This window comes from Hibiscus syriacus, unplaced genomic scaffold, assembly GCF_006381635.1.
Source record: "Hibiscus syriacus cultivar Baekdansim isolate YM2019G1 unplaced genomic scaffold, ASM638163v2 tig00110860_pilon, whole genome shotgun sequence".
Classification (NCBI taxonomy): Eukaryota; Viridiplantae; Streptophyta; class Magnoliopsida; order Malvales; family Malvaceae; genus Hibiscus; species Hibiscus syriacus.
Genome location: NW_024062891.1, coordinates 641,355 through 667,009, shown reverse-complemented (window position 1 = coordinate 667,009; position 25,655 = coordinate 641,355). Strand labels below are relative to the sequence as shown.

General features: G+C 37.1%; 2 protein-coding genes across 2 annotated transcripts; both read left to right on the top strand.

The window, feature by feature from the left end:
- Positions 1 to 7,829: 7,829 nt before the first annotated feature.
- On the top strand, positions 7,830 to 9,778 carry LOC120143675 (sm-like protein LSM2). The gene is made up of 3 exons (XM_039157933.1): positions 7,830 to 7,935; positions 8,095 to 8,253; positions 9,542 to 9,778. Exons 1-3 carry the CDS (start codon positions 7,933 to 7,935, stop codon positions 9,659 to 9,661), a joined length of 282 nt encoding a protein of 93 aa, XP_039013864.1. The 5' UTR covers positions 7,830 to 7,932; the 3' UTR covers positions 9,662 to 9,778.
- A 12,380-nt stretch (positions 9,779 to 22,158) lies between these two features.
- LOC120143678 (apoptosis-enhancing nuclease-like) lies at positions 22,159 to 25,614 on the top strand. Its single transcript, XM_039157935.1, has 7 exons — positions 22,159 to 22,340; positions 23,210 to 23,361; positions 23,439 to 23,572; positions 23,870 to 24,090; positions 24,174 to 24,380; positions 24,741 to 24,821; positions 24,953 to 25,614. The coding sequence occupies exons 1-7, from the start codon at positions 22,300 to 22,302 to the stop codon at positions 25,203 to 25,205; spliced, it is 1,089 nt and encodes a 362-aa protein (XP_039013866.1). The 5' UTR covers positions 22,159 to 22,299; the 3' UTR covers positions 25,206 to 25,614.
- Positions 25,615 to 25,655: the final 41 nt, after the last annotated feature.

Sequence of the window (25,655 nt, the reverse complement as noted above, 5' to 3'; positions counted from 1 at the left end):
CAAAGAGATATGATCCGGGCAGTTTCATCATCCCATGTTCGATAGAAGACAAATTTGTTAGGAAGACACTATGTGACCTTGGCTCAAGTGTAAACTTGATGCCTAAGTCAATTTTCGTGAAGCTTGGGATAGGAAATGCGAGACCCACGTCTGTCATCTTGAAATTAGCAGATCGTTCCCATGTTCGTCCCGAAGGGCGAATTGAAGATGTCATCGTGCGGGTTGACAAGTTCGTTTTTCCAGTCGATTTTATGATTCTAGATTGTGAGGTTGACGCCACAACACCCATCATTTTGGGGAGACCATTCCTAGCTACCGGTCGTATTCTCATCGACTGTGAGAGGGGTAAGCTGACTATGAGAGTGGCCGATCAGCCTGTCACAGTGAATGTCTTCCGATCTCTCAAATACATGGATGATTCTGAAGAATGCAAGCACATTTTTGAAGTGGATACAGTAATCACGCAAGAAGCAGATCAATTTTGCCAGGATAATTTCATTCAGCTACGACCTGATGAGGGGTTATTTAAAGACTTAAAGCCTGGAGAGCCTAATGATTTATCATCTGAGGAACAGCAGGCTAGCTTCCTCAAAGCTAGCCCAGGTACGCATTGTGAACCTTTGAATTTCGACGATTTTGTTCCTCCCAAGCCCTCATTACAGTATGCACCTACCCTAGAACTTAAGAATTTGCCACAATATCTTAAATATGCTTATTTGGGTAGTAATGAAATTTTGCTTGTGATTATTTCCTCTGCCCTTACTCCTAACCAAGAATCTAATTTGTTAAGTGTTTTATCATAGCATAAGAAAGCATTGGGAAGGACGATGGCAGATCTGAAGGGAATAAGTCCAACTATATGTATGCACAAGATCCTGCTGGAAGAATGCCACGACAAATCCATAGAGCCACAGTGAAGATTGAACCCAATCATGAAGCAAGTTGTGATGAAAGAGATTCTAAAATGGCTTGATGCTGGAGTGATTTACCCCATTCTAATAGTTCTTGGGTAAGCCCGTCCAATGTGTACCGAAGAAGGGAGGCACGACCGTGGTGACAAGTGAAGACAACGAGTTGTTACCTATACACACAGTCATCGGATGACGAATCTGCATGGACTACCGCAAGCTCAACAAGGCCACCAAGAATGATCATTTCCCTTTGTTGTTCATCGATCAAATGCTAGATCGACTTGCTGGCAATGCATTTTATTATTTCTTGGACGGATACTCAAGGTATAATCAAATTGACATCGCACCAAAGGACCAAGAGAAGACGACGTTCACGTGTCCCTATGGAACATATGTTTTTCGAAGAATGCCTTTTGGACTCTGTAATGCCCCGGTAACTTTTCAGCGTTGCATGCAAGTCATATTTTCTAACATGGTTGAGGATTCTCTAGAAATTTTCATGGATGATTTTTCTGTTTCTGGAGATGACTTTCAAAAATGCCTCGGCAATTTGACAAAGGTACTGAAGCGATGCGAGGATACCGATCTCATGCTGAACTGGGAAAAATACCACTTCATGGTGACCGAAGGCATTGTTTTAGGCCATAAAATCTCTGCAAGGGGCATTGAGGTAGACAAAGCCAAGATTGAGGTGATCGAGAAGTTACCACACCAACTTCTGTCAAGGGCATTCTGAGTTTCCTTTGACATGCTGGATTTTATAGACGATTCATCAAGGACTTCTCTACGATATCCAAGCCCTTGTGCACCCTGCTACAACAGAACCAATTGTTCGTGTTCGATCAGAAATGCCATGGCGCATGCAAAGAGCTGAAGCAAAGACTTATCTCTGCACCGATCGTGGTTCCCCCATATTGGACGGTACCATTCGAGTTAATGTGATGAAAGTGATTTTTCCGTGGGGGCTATGCTTGGGTAACATAGAGGTAAAATCTTTCATGTTATTTATTATGCTAGTCGTACCTTGAATGAGGCACAATTAAACTATACTACTACTGAGAAAGAATTACTTGCCGTGGTATTTGCATTTGATAAGTTTAGGCCATACTTGATAGACACCAAAGTCATAGTTCACACTGATCACTCAACTATAAAATATTTAGTGAACAAGAAAATGCCAAGCCTAGACTTATTAGGTGGATATTACTACTACAAGAGTTCGACTTAGAGGTAATCGATAGGAAATATACTGAAAACCAGGTTGCAGATCATTTGTCTAGGCTAGAAAACATTTCAGAATGCCATGACATTTTTGATATTAAAGAAGAATTCCCTGACAAGAAAATTTTATATGCCATGGCAATTCCATGGCACGTTGACCTCGTTAATTTTCTTGTTAGTGATGTTTTTCCATATGAATTGAACAGCCAGGGTAAAAAGAGGTTTCTGCATGATGCCAAGTTTTATTTTTGGGACGAGTCGTACTTGTTCAAGCAATGTGTCGATCAAATGATTCAACGGTGTGTCCCCGAAGAGGAGCAACATGATATCTTACACCATTGCCACACAACACCCTGTGGAGGGCATTTTGGAGGTGCGAGGACTGCTGCCAAGGTCCTCCAATCAGGCTTCTACTGGCCATCACTATTTAAGGATGACTACGAATTTTGCAAGGCATGCAACAGATGCCAGCGTACTGGGAACATTTCCAGACGATACGAAATGTTGCTGCAAAATATTTTAGAGATAGAGCTATTTGATGTTTGGGGCATTGATTTTATGGGACCGTTCCCATCTTCTTTTGAAATTTATACATTTTACTCGCGGTGGACTACGTATCCAAGAGAGTTGAAGCAATTGCGACACCAGGGAATGACTCGAAGACGGTGTTCAAGTTCCTTCAAAAGAATATTTTCACTCGATTTGGAGCACCAAGAGCCATTATCAGTGACGAGGGCACCCACTTTGACAACAAGCTAATTGCCAATGCATTACAGAAATATGGAGTACAACATAAAATTTCCACGGCATATCACCCACAAACAAGTGGGCAAGATGAAGTGTCCAACCGTGAAGTCAAGTAGATTCTCAAGAAGGTGGTGAACCCTCGAAGGAAAGGCTGGTTCCCAAAACTCGATGAAGCGCTCTGGGCATATCGGATGTCATTTAAAACACCTTTGGGAATGTCTCCCTTCAATATGGTATTTGAAAAAGCCTGTCACCTGCCAGTTGAGCTAGAACATAAGGCATACTGGGCAATCAAGAAGCTGAACTTTGACACACAACTAGCTGGGGAGAAACGACTGCTCGATCTGAATGAAATGAAAGAGTTTCGAGCACAAGCATATGAAAATGCCAAGCTCTACAAGGAAAAAACGAAGAAGCAACATGACAAAATGCTTTTGCCACGACATTTTCATGTTGGTCAGAAAATGCTCCTATTTAACTCTAGGCTCAAACTCTTCCCTGGCAAACTGAAGTCACGATGGTTGGGACCATTCGAAGTCCACCATGTTTACCCGTATGGCGCTGTGGATATCAAGAACATGGACGATGGGTCCGTCTTTAAAGTCAATTGCCAGCGCCTGAAAGCATACCAAGGAGTCCCACCATTGCGTGACAAGACTTCACTTCTCTTGCATGAAGTTGATATTGGCTCAGCATTTTAAGGATGTCGTGGCATTTTAAAATTACTCCTATTCATAAATAAATGTTTATTTCGCTTCTTTTTAATTGACTATTTTTTTTTGCAAGGTTAGGGTATATACAACTTTCAACCGTACCAACATCAGATTCTGAACACTCCAGCCCCACACAATTTTGGAAGTGCACACATCGCACGATCGTCGTACCACCACAAGCGTAAAGTCAAGGTACCTTGTATTGCATTGCATTTCATAGTATGTAGTCTAGTTTTACCTTAGTTTTTAGTAAGCATTGAGGATAATACTTCTCTCAAGTTTGGGGGAAGTAGGGTTCTCCAATCATTGCATGATATTATTAGTAAAATAAATATGTCATGACATTAGTAAATGTAGAATTAGTTTTCTAGAGTAAATTAAGGATGTCTGATGATGATGAATTTTTTATGGCTATGATTGAATGTACATGACTGGTTGAGGATGATAGAACCAACTCTGGGACTTACTTCTTTGAAACCCTTAAATACACGATTGTATGCTTTCCATGCTTGAGAAACTTAGAAATTTTTTATAAGAGAATTCTTAAATGTCGTGGCATAAAACTTTGAATGATGAAAACCCCATAAAAAAGAAAAAATGAATGAAGTTGTGAATAAATGCCTCGACATATCTGTAGAGAGACACTCCGCTATGCCACGGTATTTCCTGGAAACTGCAGTTAAATAAATGGCAGCTATGGCATATGAGTGAATGAAAGAAGTCATGGGATGACACTACCTGACTAGCTCGGGGGTGGAAGGTATGCTCCCTTTCACTTATAGTGTGGGATTGTAGAAGTAATGGGCTGACTCCTCTCGTAGCAGAGTTAATGAAAGAAAAGAAAACAAAGTGAAGTAAATATTTGTAAATGTCATGGCAAATTAATAAAGCTTGCTTAGAAAATTTTTAAGTTTGTTAAGCATGGATTGGATACAAACACGCACACACCCACACAAATGATTTTTCCCTAGGGGACAATACTTGATTTCTCGAACTAGTCTAGTATGTTGAAGCCAGATGTTGAGGGCTAAAATTTTATCCCATATAACTATTCTACTTCTGAACTTGCCATGGTATTTTTTTATTTTGCTTAATACTATCCATTGCTTGAGGACAAGCAATAACTTAAGTTTGGGGGTGTGATAACTCTGTAAAAAGGTCATATTTTGGGAACTTTTCACTTAAGTTATTGAATGTCTAAGATCTCATTTAGGACCATGTAGATGCATTTAGGAACATATATTTGCATGTGGTGAAATTTGTTTTGCCGCGGCATTTTATTTTGTCATCAATGTTGCTTTATGGGGAAGGTGTTTGTCTAATGATGTGCAGAAATTGAGAGCAAGGAAGAGAGAAAATGAAATGCCATGAAGTAGGAGACCGCTGAGCAGAATGAAAATGCTGAGTTGGATTGGCATTTCGAAAACGAGCAAAGTGCGAGAAGATATTTTTGAAGCCAATTGTCCCCCATTTTCACCAAGAGCGAGAAATCTACCTGGATTAGCACTGCACGTGCCATACTGCACCATGCCGACCATGCTGCAGATGTCAGGTGCTCAGCCAACCACCCAATATGGGCTATTTTCAGATGCTCATGTTGAACCACTGCCCAATCCTAACGAGAATCAAGCAAAGTTGGGGGTATCCTAAGAATTTCAACACCAATTCCTAAGTTTTTTTTTTCTCCCCTTATATATAGAGGATGAAGCCACAATGAAAAAGACTTTTGGTCCCACGCCAATTTGAGCTTAAAAGTTAGAGAGAGAAAGTCTTACTTTTCTCAGTTAATCCTACTTGTCGTGGCATTTCTCCTTGACAAGCCTAAGGGAGTGGCGTTCTAAGCATCCGATAGGAGCTAGATCGCTGGGAGCAGTTCGTGGTGGCTGAGAGAAGCTCCAGCAGTGCACGTTGAAGGCTTTTCCTCATTCCCTTAGTTCTTTGCTTTCATATTTTGTTATTGGGTTGTAAGGAACGGATGAAACTTACTTTGTGCTTGTCTATTTCGAACCCCACCATGAACTAATCCTATTTGGTGGGAGTTCGCTTGGATGTTTAAGTTTTTATTTCAATGAATGGTTGTTTTTCTATGCTTCAATCTGTTTTGTTTATGAAATTTAATGCCTTAAGGTTGTAGGAGCTATGAGAGTAGCATTTTCTTAGGAGGTTTTGAGGGTTAAAGAGAATACCTTGGCAAAATATCCTTAGTATTCGAGAGAAATTAGGGAGAAACTACATAAACAAGGGATTCTAGGTATTAACTAGGCCTAATCCACCTTAGAGATAAGGTTAGGATTTCATTCGACTAAAATGAGTTGTGCAAGAACGATAGGTTAGATGTTAATGTTGTCGCAAAAAGGTATTACCGAGACATATCTTGTTATCTGGACCAATAGGATCACTGCAGGGGTTCACGCCAATCGATTTTTCCACGACATCTTCAATCTGTCGAGTCCCTTATTAGAGATAACAAAGGTTGTTAGTTTATTAAAATTTATATTTTAAAGAATTTATATTTTAATTACTTAAGTTGTTAGTTTATTAAAATTTGATTATTTATATTATCTTTTTTATTTATTAATCTAGGGTAAATACAAGATAGTATATGTTCAAATATAACTCTCAACCCTTTGACATTGAAGGCTCATACCCCTGGCATTCCTGGTGCTCGAATCCGGGACCTCAAGGAATAACAACAATTCTTTTATCACCGAAATCAACAGGGTTCATGCGATTATTTATATTGTCAATTGTTACATTTTAATTATTGATCCAGTAACTTATAACTTATGTGATTAATATGTGGTATGTTAATCAAAGAGGTTAATTATTGATTTGATCTTTAAATTTTAAATAAAATATTAATTTAACTCTAAATTTTAAATAAATTGTTATTTTAATCCTTAAATTTTATATAAAATATCAATTTGATCTTATGTTGAACTATAATATCTCATCGTCGGACACGCTCACTATTGTCGTAGTTGGTCACCTTTGATTGCTATTAGTCATTATTATCGTCGATTATTGGACCCTAGAATTTTTAATTTACTCATTTTTAACATTTTGAATGTAATTTTGGTGTTCGTTTAACCTGAAATTATTCCGGTGACCAACGCTAGGCGCTTTTTGAGCTCTCACTTTTGGATCAAAGCGGTAAAGAGAGGCATAAGTTGCATAGCCATTTTGGGAGGACGCTTGAAAGAGACCCCTATACGCTTAGTATCGCGGCAGCATGTGGTAATTTTTCTTCTCGCACTGGATTGGTCTTTGACTTAGTTTTTGGCTTGAATTAGGGAGGGTGGTATTTTCTGATTTTATATTAGTGAATTGGATTGCTTGAATTTTGGTTGGTTTTGAGGGTTTTATGTGTTAATCACGGTTCTTCTTCTTTTGTAATTTTTTTTTTATGGAATTTCTACCCAGTAATAATCGCACGTGGGTTAGTTTGTGTTTCTTTGTTTTGTAATTCGTAGTTCCCAGGTTCAAAAAGGGTGTGTCCTGGGTATTTTCTGCTTCAGTTTTTGTGCTTTATATTGGTTAATTAGTAGGGACCTGGGATGATAATTTGAGGAATGAACTTCTTTCTGGTGTCATATGAATAGCGTCGCAACTCGCAAGAGTTACGCTAAAATTTGTTGTTAGCCTAGATGTTGTTGGCCAGTTTGCTATGGTACATACAAGTGCCTTATGCTTTGCCCACTATTTGTTCTCTAGCTAAGTTCTTGGATGTCTTTAACCTCCACTGCTAGTAATAGATTTAAAGTCTTTGTCAGTGCCATTATTTTGGTTTTTCTGTCGTTCTTCTTGCCTCGTCAAGATTCCATGGTATGTATTCTTAATTTGAAAGATAATGTAAATATTTAGAAATTAAGAATATGATTATGCGAGGTTGTTTGGATTTATATTTTGAGCTTTGCATGTTTATGTGTTACTTTCTATTAATATTGTTACTAACAATTGAATGCTTGTATGCTAATGTTTAATTTTTTTTCCCTTCTAATATTCTGCTCTATTTATTGATGAATTTAGATCAATTACCACATAAATTTAGACTAACCTCTTAATCTAGTTTGTTCTGGATGATTGAATTCATACTTATACATAGTGAAGGGGCTAATAATAAAAATTTACCAAGAAAATGGCGGAAAAAAAAAACATATTCCCGCCGAATGAAAGGTGAGGCTATATCCGTAATTAAGCAACGGGGTAATAGGTCATTGGATTTCTTTTGCAGCTCTGTTGTACTACTTAGTTGGGTTTTAGAAAGGCTACGTTCTATCAAATTCTCATCGCAACAAAACCCAGAAAACTCTCTCCTTTTGGTTCGAGGGATCAAAATCATGGTAACTGTTCTTCCCCCCTTCCGAAACCTATTTTCCCTGCAAGTAATCTTTTCTTTATAATTTTAGGTGTTTTAAATTTAGTTCTCATAACTATTCCCCTAATTCGGATGCGCTCCGCTCTAATTTTCTTTTTGTTCCTTGCATTGTTGGGGGCTGCAGCTGTTCTTTTCGTATTTCAAGGACTTAGTGGGAAGAGAAGTGACGGTGGAGCTGAAGAATGATTTAGCAATTAGAGGAACCCTTCACTCCGTTGATCAATACCTCAATATCAAGCTCGAGAACACTAGGGTTGTCGATCAAGACAAGTATCCTCACATGGTATGCCCCCTCTCTTACCTCCGCTAATTGATTTGCGCCTCCTTTTTCTGATGGTCATTGGGTTTTATCAAGGAATTACTTTAAAATAGGTGTATAAAAATTTAGGGTTCTTTTTAGTCTAGTCTTAGAGAAAACAGAAATCAGGTAAACATGAGATTGATGGAAGTTGAATTAAGGGGTTGTTATTTTTCCTTCTTTTTACATTATGCCTTCCTTTATTTAGGTTATCTTTTTTCTAGCTCATTTTATACTGAATATCTATCATTGCGTGCTATACAGATATAGCTACTTCATAATATTGGCATTAACTAGTATTAACCATTGCTTTACTTCTACATAGGTGGTGAGTGAGTACGGTAAAATTTTCCTTTCTCAACTACCTAAAGTCCAAAACCTCTCATCTTAGTTTAAATTATCACTCTCTAGTACTTCTGTTTCTAAAATGCTTGCTCTTTACCTCTGTTAAAATTGAATCCTTTTGTTGTATTTTGTTCTTTACCTTTTTTTTTTTTGCTTTGCTTGAATGGTCTGTATCTGCCCTGCGCTATGATAGTGATAATTTTATCTTCTAGGGTTTATACTTAGATGAAACTCCATAAGCATTTTTTTTTATGGGAATGTCTTATTCCTATTTTTTACCCATGGTTATGGAGCAATAGTAAGAAAATTGGATTCGGGAACATTGCACTTTGTACTACAGAATATATGATATTATGTGTTACCTGAAAACAATTCATTCTATTATTATTATTATGTATTACTTAAAAGATTTTCATCCCAATTTTGCCATGGGATTCGGCCCAAGTTTAAGAACCAGTAGGGGCATTTTGGGTTATCTTACATTACCTGCAGAAATGTATGATTCCTTGATCATATTATCTTATTTGGATCAACAACTTCCCCTCGAGTCGGTAATGTGATATTACCAATCGGCACAAAATTTGGTAAGATTTGTTACAATTTTACCTTATTCTTAATGACTTTGATCAATTTCCGTCAAACCATAATGAAATGACGATAAATGCAGTTTGCTTATATATTTTCTCAAATGGCATTCCAATTACAGTCTCGCGACTGAACCAAATAAGAAAATTTAACATTATTAGTGATGTGCTGAGTACTCTAAATAGGAGGTAATCCTTTTTTCTGAAGGGAGCTGAGCATTCACTGATTCAACTGAACCATAATGAACTTGTTTGCTGCTAGTAAAGATTGGTTTCTGTTGGAACCAGATAAACCTGTCAAACTCAATGTCAATGTTTAAAAGATTGGTTGAATTGATTTACAGCTTTCAGTGAGGAACTGTTTTATCAGAGGTTCGGTTGTGAGATATGTCCAGCTACCTCCAGATGGAGTTGACATTGAATTGCTTCACGATGCCACGAGAAGAGAAGCTCGGGGAGGCTGAAATGCATTCACCGACAAATTCAATGTACTTTTAGCATCTGATTTAAGATACTTTTGCTTCAAGTAGTTTCTGAATTGGGAAAGGATAGTGACACTGATCCCGCTTTGCAGTAATGTACACAAATTGATGTGGGTTTGTGTATCAACAAATTTATTTGCAATCGTAAAATGCAGCTGTGAAATGCTGTGAAATGTTACATTGTTGAGTATGAACTTAGGATGACCAAGTATAACCCAAAAGTTATAATATTAAAGGCAATATAATCATTAATCAAATATAACCCAAAAAAAGGCAATCAATCAAACCTGATTTAAAGGCAATTTTTTTGTATTTCTTCGAATGGGGTTTTTAGATATCTTATTTTTCTCTTACATCATTTATGGGAAATAATCTTTTCCCATTTTACAACAAAGTATTATAAAATAAAGGGAAAATCATCGAGATTTTCTTTTAGAGAAAATCGCCTCAGTGACCAAAAAAAAGTTATAATATACGATTTTAACCAACTTTTTTTTGATTTGCCAAAATGACCAACAAAATCGCAACGCGAAATAAAAATCGCAACGCGATCCCCAGAATCGCAAATCAGTTTCCAAAATCGCAACGCGATTCTTGAAAATCGCAATGCGATATACGGATTCGCGTTGCGATTTTGGAAAATCGCAACGCGAATATGAAAATCGCAACGCGAACACATAAATCGCAACGTGTATCCGTATATCGCAACGCGTATCCGTAAATCGCAATGCGTATCCGTATATCGCAACGCGTATCCGTAAATCGCAACGATAATCCGTAAATCGCAACGAGAATCTGTAAATCGCAACGATAATCCGTAAATCGCAACGAGAATCTGTAAATCGCAACGATAATCCGTAATTCGCAACGAGAATCTGTAAATCACAACACTGAAATTTTGGGTATATAACACTGAAATCATAAACTAAATCCCTAAATCGCAACTCATTCCATCTCCATCTATCACTCTCTCCGGCGACATCCGTTCCTATATCCAACGACATCCTTCCCAATCCGGCAACAGGTTTTAGTTTCGCAGCTCGTCTGTTTAGTAAATTAATTTACAACCATGAAATCATCTAATGTTGATCATGTTTGGATAGATTTGTGTTTTGGAGGGTCATGGGATAATGTTCATGGTGTTTTACAATATATGCCTTTACCCATGAATCTTCAACTAAAATTGTCTTTACAAAAGTTAACTTATGAAACTCTAATGCTACGTGTTTCAAATAAATTGAATTTAGAGCCCCTAAGTGGATTTAGGCTATCTTATCAGAGAAATGGTAAAGTTTATTTGTTAACCGACAATGAAGATGTTGAACGATTCATTGCTTACATTAGTGTTTCACAAGATGATGTTACATTGTATGTTGTTGAACCTAGAAGTAGTATTGTTGGGTCAGTAGCGGGTAGTAATCAACTAAGTTTTTCTCAAAACCCACAACCTTTCTCTAATCCAAATCTCAATCAACTTTCAGCACCAAATTCCGGTTTTCGTATTGACCAGTTAGACGATGATGAGCCAACAGAAAAAATTGTGAGTACTAGTTAGTATTCGAAATTTGGTCTTGGTCAATATCCGGACTTTGATATTGGTCAATACACGGATTTTGATGATGTTTCAGAAGAAGAAACAGACCATGTGTGTAATGATTTTAATATTGGTCAATACCCGAATTTTGATGATGAAACACCCGTTGCCGAGGAAGATGTTGTTGATGATAATGAGGAGGAAGTTACGACTGTGAATGAACATGTTGAACATCCATTCTGTAATTCATATAATCCTGAAGAAGAAAAAGAAGAAGAAAAAGTCCCACGGGAGTATAACTGGAAATGCCAGAATTACTTCAGTTACCGGAAGAAGAGTTGGCAAAGAAAACAGTTGATTGTTACACAAAAGTTATTCGTGTCAAGAAAGATGATTGTTTTGATACAAAGGAAGACTTGAAGATAGCTTTGTATACGAAATGTGTGGAAGATGGCTATCAACTAAAAGTTAACAAATCAAGCAAAGATCGTTTCGAAACAAGGTGTATGATTGACAAAAACTGTACGTGGCGTATGATTGCAAAGAGAATAAAAGATTGCAAAATGTTTCAAGTTAGGACTTTTATTGATAAACATACATGTTCAAGAACCCAAGTTTTTCCTCACCATAGACAGGCAAACAAAAAGGTGTTGGGTGGTTTTCTGGCTGAGTTAATGTTTTTGAATGGCAGGGTATATCGGGGACATGAAATTATGACTGACATGAATGCTCGGTTCAAGATTAGTATATCATATTCTCAAGCTTGGAGAGCCAAATGTTATGCCTTGGAATTGTTGAGGGGGTCGCCAGAAGCATCGTTTGCCCAACTGCCGGCTTATTGTCACAATTTAAAGCTGAAAAATCCTGGGTCGGTAACTCATATCAAAACAGATAGAGATGGACGCTTTGAGTTGCTGTTTATCGCCATTGGTGCTACGGTTAGTAAATCAATATAATTTTGTTGACTCATTTTTGTTAGTTACATGCATTTCACATTTAAATGATTATATTTCTTGTGTATATTATTTTGTAGATTCGTTCGTTTATTACTTGCATGCGCCCAGTTATTATAGTTGACGGAGCACATTTGAAAGGTCGATACCTTGGAGTAAACTTATTAGCAGTAGCCATGGATGCTAACAATGGGATATTGCCAATAGCTTACGGGGTTGGCAAATCTGAAACCTCTGATTCATGGACATGGTTTATGGGGCATCTTAGGGATTGCATAGGTCCTATTAGCAATCTGACAATCATATCCGATAGGGCAAACTCAATTGACAACGCTGTTAGAAGGTGTTTCCCAGATGCTTTTCATGGACTTTGTGGTGTTCATTTGTATAGAAATCTAAAATCAAGGTCTGCTGGTATAAAAAAGCACAAATGGACATACTGGAAGGCTGTAAAAGCTTATCGGGAAGTGGATTTCAATAAGCATATAATTGTTTAAGACGTGTTTTGCCTCAGTGTGCTCAAACACTAGAAGATGTCGGGTTTGAAAGATGGTCAAGAGTACATCAACTTGGAGCAAGATATGGTTTCATGACGTCTAATAGTGCAGAATCAATCAACGCTCTAAGTCGTCATTCCCGGAAATTACCCATTACTATGTTAATGGAGTTTTTTCGAGCCTCTATTCAACAGTGGTACTACAAGAAAAGAAACCATGCAGGTATTATTTCTTTGAATTCGTAACTTATCATATTTATATATTTTACTAAGTATTGTTTATTTAAATTTACAGGAACATTGGAACATCGTGTTACACCATGGACTGAAAAAAAGATAACGAAACGTGTTGTGAAGTCAACGTCATGGAGAGTTGAACCATGTTCAAACACTTTGTTTCAAGTACTGGATAATAACTTAAATGGGCTAGTCGATCTAAATGCAAAGACGTGTAGTTGTATGAAATGGCAAACATCTGGTTATCCGTGTGGCCATGTTATAAAGTTGCTCTTCATTTAAACCAAGATGATTCAAGCGCATACGCTATGGATTGCTACACTACAGAAGTTTATCGACAGACTTATGCCGAGATTGTCTACCCTATTCCACATCCTTCTGAGTGGGACATACCAGATGACTTACAAACAGTTTTGCCACCAGCCATGGACAGAAGGCTACCTGGCCGACCAAAAAGTCACGATCGTATACCGTCTAAGGGTGAAGAGAAGAAGAGATCGACATGTAGTCGGTGCAAGGAAAATGGTCATACAAGGTTGACATGTGGATCACCAGTGCCATCAAAATCATCTTTTCCTCTACCAAAATATGGATCCTCATCAAAATCCAAAGCTCATATGGTGTCAAGCAAAAGGCAACCATCTTCAAAATCCCAATCACAATTGGCTTCACCTTTTGGGACTGTTAACTTAGGTGATTTTTAAATGCAAACGTTGTATTATGTGGATTTTATGTGTGAACTTTTAACATTTTCAGTTGAATTAATGACTCAGGCCAACCATTTTGACTTAACCAACTCTTGTTATTCAGTTGTTATCACTATTAGGCATGCATTTGACTATCGCAACACGGAAATTACAATCGCAACGAGAGAATCGCATTGCGAAATGAAAATCGCATTGCGATTCTCTCGTTGCGATTTTCATTTCGCATTGCGATTCTCTCGTTGCGATTTTCATTTCGCATTGCGATTTTCATTTCGCATTGCGATAGTCAATTTTGCCTTCAACATAATGCAGATTGAAATCAACAAAATCAACCATTACATTTCGCAATGCGGAAATGAAAATCGCAACGAGAGAATCGCAATGCGAAATGAAAATCGCAATGCGAAATGAAATCGCAACGAGAGAATCGCAATGCGAAATGAAAATCGCAATGCGAAATGAAAATCGCAACGAGAGAATCGCAATGCGAAATTAAAATCGCATTGCGATTCTCCCATTGCGATTTTCATTTCCGCATTGCGATTTTCATTTCGCATTGCGATTCTCTCGTTGCGATTTTCATTTCGCATTGCGATTTTCATTTCGCATTGCGATAGTCAATTTTGCCTTCAACATAATGCAGATTGAAATCAACAAAATCAACCATTACATTTCAATCAATTAAACAAGCACAAATAAGAATTATATTCGCATCAATTACACAAATCAACTTTTACAAATCATCTTTTACAAATCAATTAAACAATCAAAAATAAGCAATAATTCTTATTTCCGATCATCTACTATTGAATCAACTTTTACAAATCAATTAAACAATCAAAAACAATCAATTAAACTATTGAATCAACTTTTGCAGCCATACATCATTTTCACGCAGTTCACTTCTGAGATTAACCTGCAGAAACCAAACATTTGCTCAAACAACACTTTCTACACATCTAAACCTACAAACAGCAATTATTGAATTCTAGGTACTTAACCAAACATTTTCAACCAAAGTATATAAACTTACCAATTGTTTATGGACATTTTTATAACGCAGATGCAGGTAGGCAGCGTCTCGTATATATCGATTTAGCCATATAATGCCGAAACCACAAGCCTACTGCAGCTCTATCTCTATCGGTGGGAGGTAGATACTTGATGCTCCCTCGTCAAACGCTCCAACGCCAAGCATACGAGAGGACCACAATCTCCTCTGGCTCCGCTCGTTTGTTGTGGCGCGGTCTCGTCTCTAATAACTGTAATATTGAGCTTCTTGGCTTCTTGTTTCCAGAACGAGTCCAATAATTGATCGCATCCAAGAATTTAGCCAAATGAGAGCTCCATCCCTTAATAACATCTCTTAAATCAGCCAATGATATGTAATTTATCATGCTGTCATACACTATTGTCTTAAGGGATGGGAGCTGAAGCTCGACGAGAATCCAATGTTTACGTTCCAAAACAGGGATAAACACCTGCAATCATAAGTAATAATTCATTCATTTGCGCATTATTTTATAAAACCTTTAAACTCAATCTAAAATAAATACTAACCTTATCGACCTCCCACCATGCAGGATAAGTTTAGCTTGTCCATTGCCCAAATCAAATGATTCATTTCGTGCATTCTTCAAGTGAACGGCGTGAAAAGACGTCGGCATAATTGTATATCGTATATTTTTATTTTTCTTAAGTTTTCTTATTATTAGAAGACGTGTCACCCACGCATCGATATGCTGTTTTACAAAAAAAGACATATATTAGTGACTTACATAAATTTAAAAAAAAAATTAATCAAATTGAAATATAAGAAAATATAAGACTTACCCCCCCATCGAAATAGCCATTGTCTTCGACCCCTAATAATACGCCCCACCAAGACCGATCAGCAACAAATATATATCATCGGTGAGCTTGCATATGTCAGTGAAACACCCCTGGCTCCGCTCATGTAGATAAAAATCAACACGGTCTTAGCCCAAAGGGTGTTATCCAGAATTGTGTCCGGTAGTTGTTCCCTCTCCTCTTCAGATACCGGTATGGTACTGGCCGGTAACTCATACAAGAGCCAACTTGAATCCATCATGTCCGGCACGTCAGAGGGTTTCTCAAGAAGCCTACATATGAGGCCATGTGAATCGGGCTCTTGAATGGTGGGAGGGACCTCTTCAATGATGACAGTGGCCTCTTGAACGGTGGGAGGGGACTCTCGAGGAATGATAGGGGGGGCCTCTTCAACGATAGGAGTGGACTCTTGAGGGATGACAGGCGAGTCGGGCTTCTTCTTGCGGTGTCTTCGCACTATTGGGGTGTACGGAGACTTAATAGCACGTGCACGTTGTCTGATGCGTGAACTCCGTCGTGCAAGCATAACCCGACGTAAAGCATCCACTCTATCGGGCCGCTAAATAATTAAATACAAAATCAGTAAATAAACAGACATGATATTTAAACAGTGAAAACAAAGACAAATATGTTTCAAACTTGCATTGTATTCACCCAAGTCATTATTCTATCATAGTTCACAAAATGCATCAGATAACAAAGAAAAATATGTTTCAAACTAATACTCTGAAGTTAGTATTTGTCTTTGTTTTGTCTTTTGGTTGAAAGTAAATTTATCCATTCAAGTTTCAATTTGCAGAAGAAGAAATAGTTTACTTTCGCAACACGAAACTTAAATCGCAACGCGAAACCAAATCGCAACGCGAAATGAAAATCGCAACGACAGAATCGCAACGCGAAACCAAAATCGCAACGACAAGATCGCAACGCGAAACCAAAATCGCATTGCGATTTTCATTTCGCGTTGCGATTCTTTCGTTGCGATTTTCATTTCGCATTGCGATTCTGTCGTTGCGATTTTCATTTCGCGTTGCGATTTTGGTTTCGCGTTGCGATTTTAAGTTTCGTGTTGCGAAAGTAAACTATTTGTTCTTCTGCAAATTGAAACTTGAATGGATAAATTTACTTTCAACCAAAAGACAAAACAAAGACAATACTATTTCACAGTGTTAAAGAATACACAGTTTAGCAGAATTGGCAGCAACCGAACAAATTTACTTTCAACCAAAAGACAAAACAAAGACAAATACTATTTCACAGTGTTATAGAATACACAGTTTAGTAGAATTGGCAGCAACCGAACAAATTTACTTTCAACCAAAAGACAAAACAAAGACAAATACTATTTCACAGTGTTAAAGAATACACAGTTTAGCAGAATTGGCAGCAACCGAACAAATTTACTTTCAACCAAAAGACAAAACAAAGACAAATACTATTTCACAGTGTTAAAGAATACACAGTTTAGCAGAATTGGCAGCAACCGAATAAATTTACTAAGCAATCTAAGTGAAATGGCTAATCTAAGTGAAATTACGAGTAAATTTATCATTAAGTTAAATATGGAAAATCTTAAACTTACCTCGTTGCGTAGAGTATGAACCTCATTCTGCAACGATACTATCATCTCACGTAGAGCGGCAACCTCACCACGTAAAGTTGACACCTCCACACGCCATGCACCATCGTTATCGCGTAGAGTACGATCTCCTCACGCAAGGCATTGACCTCATCACGTAACTCCCTTGACTCATCCCGTTGAGGTGGAGGTGGAGAACAGGGAGATAGGAGTCGTGGCATCTTTGCCGGTCGCCTATCATGAGGTGATGGTGGAGAAGAGGCTCGATGATGTGACGGGATAGGTGATGGCTCTCGTTCTAGAGGTGTATAGTCGGGTCGATCGGGTGATGGCTCTAGGTGAGGTGATGGCTCTCGAATTGGAGGAAGTGGATGCTGCTCATCATCCGTGCCATCAAAAAAATTCTGACTAGCTTGCCACCAATCAGTGGCAAGCTCTTCCTCCGTGGGTGTCAGTCTTTGTAATGGAATGTTAGCCTCCTAAATATAAAACTCAAACAAAGTTAAACGTCTACTATTAATAACTTGTTTATATATTATATGAAAGTATTTGTGTTAACTTACATTATTTATTGTGGCATATGGTATTAAGTCTTCCCAATCCAACAGAGTTTTCCTCTTCCAGGAAATAGCCCTGGGAATATCATTTGACGTTTTTATTGCATATGTACGCATGCTGGGGAAAGCCTCGAATATCCAAATCTACAAACAAATATAATAACAAAATTAGTAATTGTTAAATAATTAATTATAATTTTAGAAATTCTTACCTTAAAGGCCCAAACAAAAGCCTGACAAAGTGTATTTGGACCCATCGCCCCGCAAACTTTTGCGGTCATCAAAGGCAGACGACAACTTAGTCCAGGTAGCTTTCCATATATACGAACCCCACGGAAACAGATTCCATGCATTCAGGTCCTCTACCAATATTATTAGCTCCCGATGAATAGGTTGTCTGGCCTCTCTGCCTAAAAAGCCGGCATACACAAGTAGTAGAATGCATACTCGGACAACATCGACGTCATCCATCCGAGTGAAACCAGCTTTCTTATTAAACAATTTCTTCAGGTCGTCGACATGTAGGTTCGGCTTCTCCATTGACTCATCCGGAAAAACCCGGGATAACCATGATGGGCGGGCGATATGACGAGTGTACCGGCCTACATCATCGTGTCCGAATCGTAGACCAGTGATTAAGCAGAACTCCTTCCGCCCAAAACAAGTATACGCTGGTGGAAAATGAAACCATATCTCTTCCTCACCACGTTGTATACTGTCGGGTAGATTTGATGTCATGGTCTGAAGCCACAAATGGGTCAAATTAGCATCTCCACCCGGATGCTGTACTCTCAGCCATGGCCCGAAGCAGGTTTCCTCAAACAATTGTCTTTGAGCAGGTGAAAGCTTCTTTGCAATTGTAGTGGCCAGGCTGACTTTATTTCTCAAGGTCAATTGAGTCGAAAAAAATTTCTACAAAAACAATAACATACCAAGTTAGATATACCAAAAACTACACTGTGAAGATATACCAAAAACATAAACATAAAAAGTAGTAGTTTATTCTTGAAACTAAAATTTGCAACACTGTTTTGTCTTTTGGTTGAAATGAAAATCGCAACGAGAGAATCGCAACGCGAGATGAAAATCGCAACGAGAGATGAAAATCGCAACGAGAGAATCGCAACGCGAAATGAAAATCGCAACGAGAGAATCGCAACGCGAAATGAAAATCGCAATGCGATTTTGGTTTCGCGTTGCGATTCTCTCGTTGCGATTTTCATTTCGCGTTGCGATTCTCTCGTTGCGATTTTCATTTCTCTCGTTGCGACAGTCATTCTCTCGTTGCGATTTTCATTTATCTCGTTGCGACTCTTCTGCAAATTGAAACTTGAATGGATTGCATTACTTCAACCAAAAGACAGAACAAAGACAAAGACAAATACTAACTTGAAAATCGGAACGAGAGAATAGCAACGCGAAATGAAATCGCAACGACAGAATCGTAACGCGAAATGAAATCTAAGTGAAATGGTTAATCTATTATTGAAATGACCAGTAAACTTATCATCAGTTTCAATATGAAAACCTACAATAATGCAAACATTTCAAAATAAAAATAATTAAAAAAACTAACCCTCGGAGGTTGATTTTCCATTTCTGAATATTGTGAGGATTTCTGACCGTGAATGGTTGTGAGGGATTTCGCCGGAGATGGGGACGGAAATCTTCGAGATGGGGACGGATTTCTTCGCCGTAGAGAGTGAGAGATGGAGATGGGAGTGAGTTGTGATTTTAGGTTTTAGGTTATGAGTTGCGATTACGGGATTTTGTCTTAATATTCTTTTTGTAATTTGAAAATAAAATACGCGTAGCGATTATAATGGCGCTTTAAATATCGCGTTGCGATTTACGGATACGCGTTGCGATTTTATGTATTATCGTTGCGATTTACGGATACGCGTTGCGATATACGGATACGCATTGCGATTTACCCATACGCGTTGCGATTTACGGATACACGTTGCGATTTACGGATACGCGTTGCGATTTATGTGTTCGCGTTGCGATTTTCATATTCGCGTTGCGATTTTGGAAAATCGCAATGCGAATTTGTACTATCGCATTGCGATTTTCAAGAATCGCGTTGCGATTTTGGAAACTGATTTGCGATTCTGGGGATCGCGTTGCGATTTTTATTTCGCGTTGCGATTTTGTTGGTCATTTTGGCAAATCCAAAAAAAGTTGGTTAAAATCGTATATTATAACTTTTTTTTGGTCACTGAGGCGATTTTCCATCAACACGCTTCAAGGAACACGAAACTACATGACATAGCTCCTCTTTACTGTCATCTAAGTTGAAAGAACATTCGTTCCCTTTAATCCCATCAACCATTTTCCTCTGTTTATGCTAAGGTTTTCTTAGTCTCCAGTGGCAGATGCTCCAAATGTCCCAGTATGAATACTTCTCCCCCCCCCCATTTTTTTATATATGTTTAACCCCCATAATATCCTTTTTCATGGTTTACCTTTGTTTTAATCCCTTCGCAGAGATGTGTTTTGAAAGTGAATGTTCAGTGCTATGTAGTATGCCCCAATAAATTAAAATCAAAGTTGAAGAAAATCACTGGCATATTTCCTCCATGAAAGAACTTCAACATTATACTTATTTTGAGTCCTAAATCAACTTATTTTTTTTCATTTGATCATGTCACCTATGCGTGGATGATGTCGACATAGATGTCAAACATGGGCTGGTAACGGTTCGAGGCATCGTCCGACCCTCTACACATATTAAAACGGTATCAGAAAAATTAGGCAAAAAAACAGAGCTTCACGCCTACGAGAACCCCAAGACTCAAAACAAGGAAAAGAACCAAACATTTTCTTTTGCTGATAAATCTAATGTCAATGACCAAGGCAAAGACGATCAGGCTGTCCGTAATGAAGTTGACACTATTACTGAATCATCCGACGTCATGAAGAAGAGCACTGTCGAACCATTTGGCGGCCTTGGACGACCAATGTCAGCGAATTATGCATGGCCGCCACCGCTGCCACCAGCGTTTCATCACAGCCATCATATAGATATAGACAGTATCATCAACCGGTTAACCTTACTCGCCACCTTACCGGATAATGAAGCCGCCTCGACCATATCCCTATGATTTTTACGAGGCCAAGGAACCGCCGATTGGCAGCTCTGTTTTTCACTCATTTCGTGATGATAATGTTAATGTTTGCAGCATAATCTAAGCTACAATAAACTTTAATTACGTCATTGATTCATGAGAGTTATCTGTTTCTATGTTTTCTCGGAAGATTATATTTATAACTCCACTTTTTGGGCTGAATAATATTTTACTCCTATAAATTATATCTTATTATTACTATTACGTTAGTATTTGAATTTTTGACACAATATCAAAATTTACCTCGAATGTTTGACTAATAATTATTTGACTCTCATTTTTTTTTTCATAAATTACTTTGGCTCTCAATATTTCATTGTGGACAAAATTCTCCAGGTTGGATGGAAATCATTAATTGCCTAACAGTTAACACTTGTCGTTGACGTGACAAAATCTTATGCATCATTCTATTTTGATCATTTCATTAATGTGACAAATAACTTCACTATCTAAAAAATAATATATTTTTGTCAATAATCTTTAGAGTACGTAGTTAAAAACTCTCAATTGACATTTTTTCTCTCACTTAAGTTTTGGATCGATGCCCATTACGAGCAAAATTTTCCTTCCCCTCCTTCTAGATAGGAATTGTTCAAATAATAATAATATAATTCTTAACCATTGACAACGCACATACACTCTAGAGGCACATCTGCTTAAACCCATGATCTCAAGGGAGAATAATATTTCCTTTTAACTATTGAGATCATTTAATGGTTCATTCATATAATCGAATTAATAAAATCTAACATGCTTTTAGTTTCATATACTTGTAAACCATCACTATATATGCCATACACTCTCATCTCATACATATACACATGTTAAACATAGTTATGTAACATTATAAGTCATTCGAATAAATTGTACACATGTCTAATATATTTTAAATAATTCGAGGGGATATTCGTATTCCTTAACATATTGTATAATAAGCTAGAATATAAAACACATCCACCTTGTTTACAAAATTTTAAATTCATATTTTTTAATTTTATGTTTAATGAATATTAAAAAACTAAAAATATAAAAGTTATATTTAATAAATTCATATTATTCACATATATGTATGTCTCAAACACAAGTTATATTAAAAAATTAATAAAATTAAAAAAATTAAAAAAATAACTACTGAAAATATATACATATTTATCAATCTAAGGTGCTTATAAGTGATGGTTTTTGTTTTAAAGACACTCTACCATATAAAAATGAACACTCAAATACTTTATAGATGTTGGTGCTTGAACTTGAGACGAATATCAACCCCAACTACTAAAATCGTCTTATTCGTGCACTATTAAAATTATAAAATGTTAATAATATTTAATACAAAAATTATCCAAATCTAGCAAATACATATGCTACGATCTACAAGACTTCAACCTATATTAAAAGGTCGAAAGCCTAACAAGAGGCATCGCCGTTTTTATGTTATTTTTCTCTGTCTACCTCCTTCAAAAGGCCATCGTAGTTCCTTTTATCAAAAAGGTCCAAAACCTTCAAACCCCACGTTTTTATATACCGGGAAATTTCTCGTCTTTTTATTATTTTTTATCTCCGGTGCTGATTCCGATGGCCTCCGACACCGATCCTCAGAAACCACAAACCCATAGGTTCCGTTTATCTATTTACATCTTAAAGCTCTTTGTTTTTTTCTTCCCTGATTGCTGCTTATATTTATGAGATATGTTTGGATGCTTAGAAAATATGAGGAAGAAAATGTATCTTTGGTTCGCTTCGCTTTTAGTGGATTTTTACTTGTGGGTACTAAAGAAAGTAACACATTACTTGGTTCCTTTTTGTTCTCGTAATTTTCTGGGAGTCACTTGTTTTTCTTTATTTCTGGGTTTTTTTATGTTAATTGCTTAATGCTGCTTTTTCAGCTACACTGTTGAAATTTTTTAACTTTTCTTCCACTAACCCCATACTTTGTTGTTTCTTGTATTTATTGACACCGAGTTTAAGAATACATAGTGAATCAGCAAGTAGAGTTAAATTTATTGAAGTATGATACTGTAATTTGATTCTTCAGTAGCCTTTTGTTCTTGCAATACTCTGAAAGATTTTCTCTTTATTTAGATCTTTAAGATGATATTGTCTTTGTTCTGTGACGATGATGCGTTGGGCGTGCTTATAACGCACTTATGCTACTATCGATCAGTTGGAGTGATAATTTTTTCTCATGTTTTAGTACATGAGGCAGTAATGAACTACCTTAACTAGTTAATTTTTAACCGCTCACATGGCTTAATTTGAATAAAGATAAGGAATATATATCACCTATTTTGAATAGGTATTAGTTTTTACACGAGTTTTTACTCATCTTTGTATCTTCAAGTTTAGTGTTATACTAATCCTTCTCTGTATTAGACAAACTATTTTGAAATTCATGTAATAGTTAAGATTTTTTATTATGGTATTAGTTATGTACCAAATGTGTCATTTAAGTAAACTATTCATTGTTCATTATTTTCTCTTACAGGCACAAATGCCCTGCATGCTATAAAAAATTTAATAGAAAGCTTCATCTTATAGAGCACATGAAGATCTCGTACCATTCGGTTCATCAACCTAGATGTTGGGTGTGTCAAAAGCACTGCAAATCTTTTGAATCAGTGCGAGAACATATAAATAGTAAGATAATCTGCATGTTTGTTCTCAATTTTCAATTTTTTATTGTGCCAGTTTCTCATCTTTTTCTTTCTATGTAGATCCATTATCGAAAACAAAATGTTCAAAGTTTTTTGCAGAACGAGGTTGCACTCATTGTTTAAGAGTTTTGGATAGCTCCTCTTACCTTGATGAACATAAGAAAATGTGCCGCATAATAGCTCCTGTTCCCCTTGTAAGTAAGCTTTGTGAAAGTATCAAAATGTTCATATATAGAACCTTGTCACTAATAGAGCTTTACTCCACTTCACCTTTTTAATTGTCTGTAACATTTTTGTACCTTGGATGCCTCATTTGTAAGTTCTATCAAATAAATCATGAAAACAAGGAAAAAGAAGTATATTTTGGCTGAGGTTGAGACTAGATAATTGGTTAACTTATGTATAGGGACTTTCAAAACACGTTCACATTACATTATAACTTGTTTTGAGTTATAACTTGATCTAATCTAAATATTATGTTGTTGTTGCAGGGAACAAAGATCACACCTTGTATGGAATCTAATGCAGGTTCAATCATGGATGAAACGCAAAATGGTAAAGTTCAAAGAGTCATTGCTATGGATTGTGAAATGGTAGGTGGTGGAAGTGATGGATCAATTGACCTTTGTTCTAGGGTGTGTCTTGTTGATGAAGATGAGAATATAATTTTGCATACGTATGTTCAACCCCAAATTCCTGTCACTAATTACAGGTATTCATTTTCTCCATTTTGATTAAAAAAAGTCATTTTAAAGAGGAACGGACTGCGTATCATGCCTTTATTCATATGTTCAGATATGAAGTAACTGGGCTAACAGAAGACCATCTGAAAGATGCCATGCCACTTAATGAAGTGCAAGATAAAATCACGAAAATACTATACAATGGAAAGTCTGTTGGAAGTATACCCCCTGATGGAGGGATGGCTAGGCTTCTCGTGGGTCATGGTATACGGCATGATTTGGACTGCTTGAGGATGAAATATCCTGGCCATATGCAGAGGTAGGTTGAACTTTTTCAAAGGCCATCAATGAAGCGAGTGCATAAATATTCCTTTTGACAAATGAATCTATTGAAAATGGCGCCATTAATTTTTAAAGAAACCCTTTGTGCTGCATTTCTTGTATTTCCTTGCTCTGCAATTGGCGTAACCTAGTTCACTTCTAGGTGAAATATGTATTGATATTAAACATATAACTGATTAATGGCAAGCGGCAACACAGAGTACAATAGGGGCCATTAGATATCATTTACAAATTAACTCACTCTGTTCTTGCATCTTATTAAACCCTATACTTTTTTATTTAATTTTATTTTGTATAGAAATGTCTTCCATTAAACTGGCTTTTTTCTATTGTGCAGGGACACTGCAAAATACCATCCATTGATGAAAACGAATCTTGTTAGCCACTCACTGAAGCACCTTACCAAAACATATCTAGGGCAAGTTGCTATTTCAGGATCTACATTATAATTTTAGATCAAATAAATTTGCTATCGCTGCTCCTCTCCCTATATTCTCCTTTTCTTTTTACCCCCTTTCTTCACTAGCATCATGGTGTATTGTTTAACAGGTATGATATCCAGTCAGGAATTCATGACCCATACGAAGATTCTATCTCTATGATGAGACTGTACAAGCGAATGCGTGACCAAGACCATGAGCAGGTTGTCAGACTTGGTGATGGAAAAGCTAAATGTGGCTTTGATTCTTTTCGATCAACAGAACTGGATAAGAAGACCCCGGATGAACTATATGAGATCTCTGTATCTGATTACAAGTGTTGGTGTCTGGACTTGAGCAAAGATTGCAACCGTGGCAGTTGACTGTCCTATTTTCTTTTCACAGCTGCAATTTCTGCATCTGGCAATGCATGTTTCCAGTTTATTTATGTTTAGTCTTCTGGGGTGGGTTGTTGGGGCAAGGTTAGATATACAACTTTAGAGTTGGTCACTAGGGAAAACAAAAAGAATGTTTGATTGGCTTTGTCCAATTTGTATGAAAGTAGAAATGTTTTCCCGTTGAATCAACTATTCTTGCTACCAAGTCTAGGAGCATGAAATTAAGAGGGAAAAAAAAAAGAATTTTACATTTATGTTCAAAATTGAAATCGGCCCAACGGTTATAGCATGAGTTCTAGTGGGGTAATTGACAGAAACCAATCTTTTATCATTTATGTAAATATGATTTTAAAGATTGTTCTTCATGCGTATCAAGCAATTGAAAATCCAAAAGCAATTCATCCGTTTATGCAGCTGAAGTTTATATATATAGAG

Bases quoted from the DNA above. Each gene is read 5' to 3' on its own strand.
- LOC120143678 (XM_039157935.1), top strand. From the start codon at position 22,300: ATGGCCTCCGACACCGATCCTCAGAAACCACAAACCCATAG. The intron at 23,573-23,869 runs GTAAGTAAGCTT...TTGTTGTTGCAG, and splicing joins TAATAGCTCCTGTTCCCCTT to GGAACAAAGATCACACCTTG. The intron at 24,822-24,952 runs GCAAGTTGCTAT...ATTGTTTAACAG, and splicing joins CTTACCAAAACATATCTAGG to GTATGATATCCAGTCAGGAA.
- LOC120143675 (XM_039157933.1), top strand. The intron at 8,254-9,541 runs GTATGCCCCCTC...ATTGATTTACAG, and splicing joins AAGACAAGTATCCTCACATG to CTTTCAGTGAGGAACTGTTT.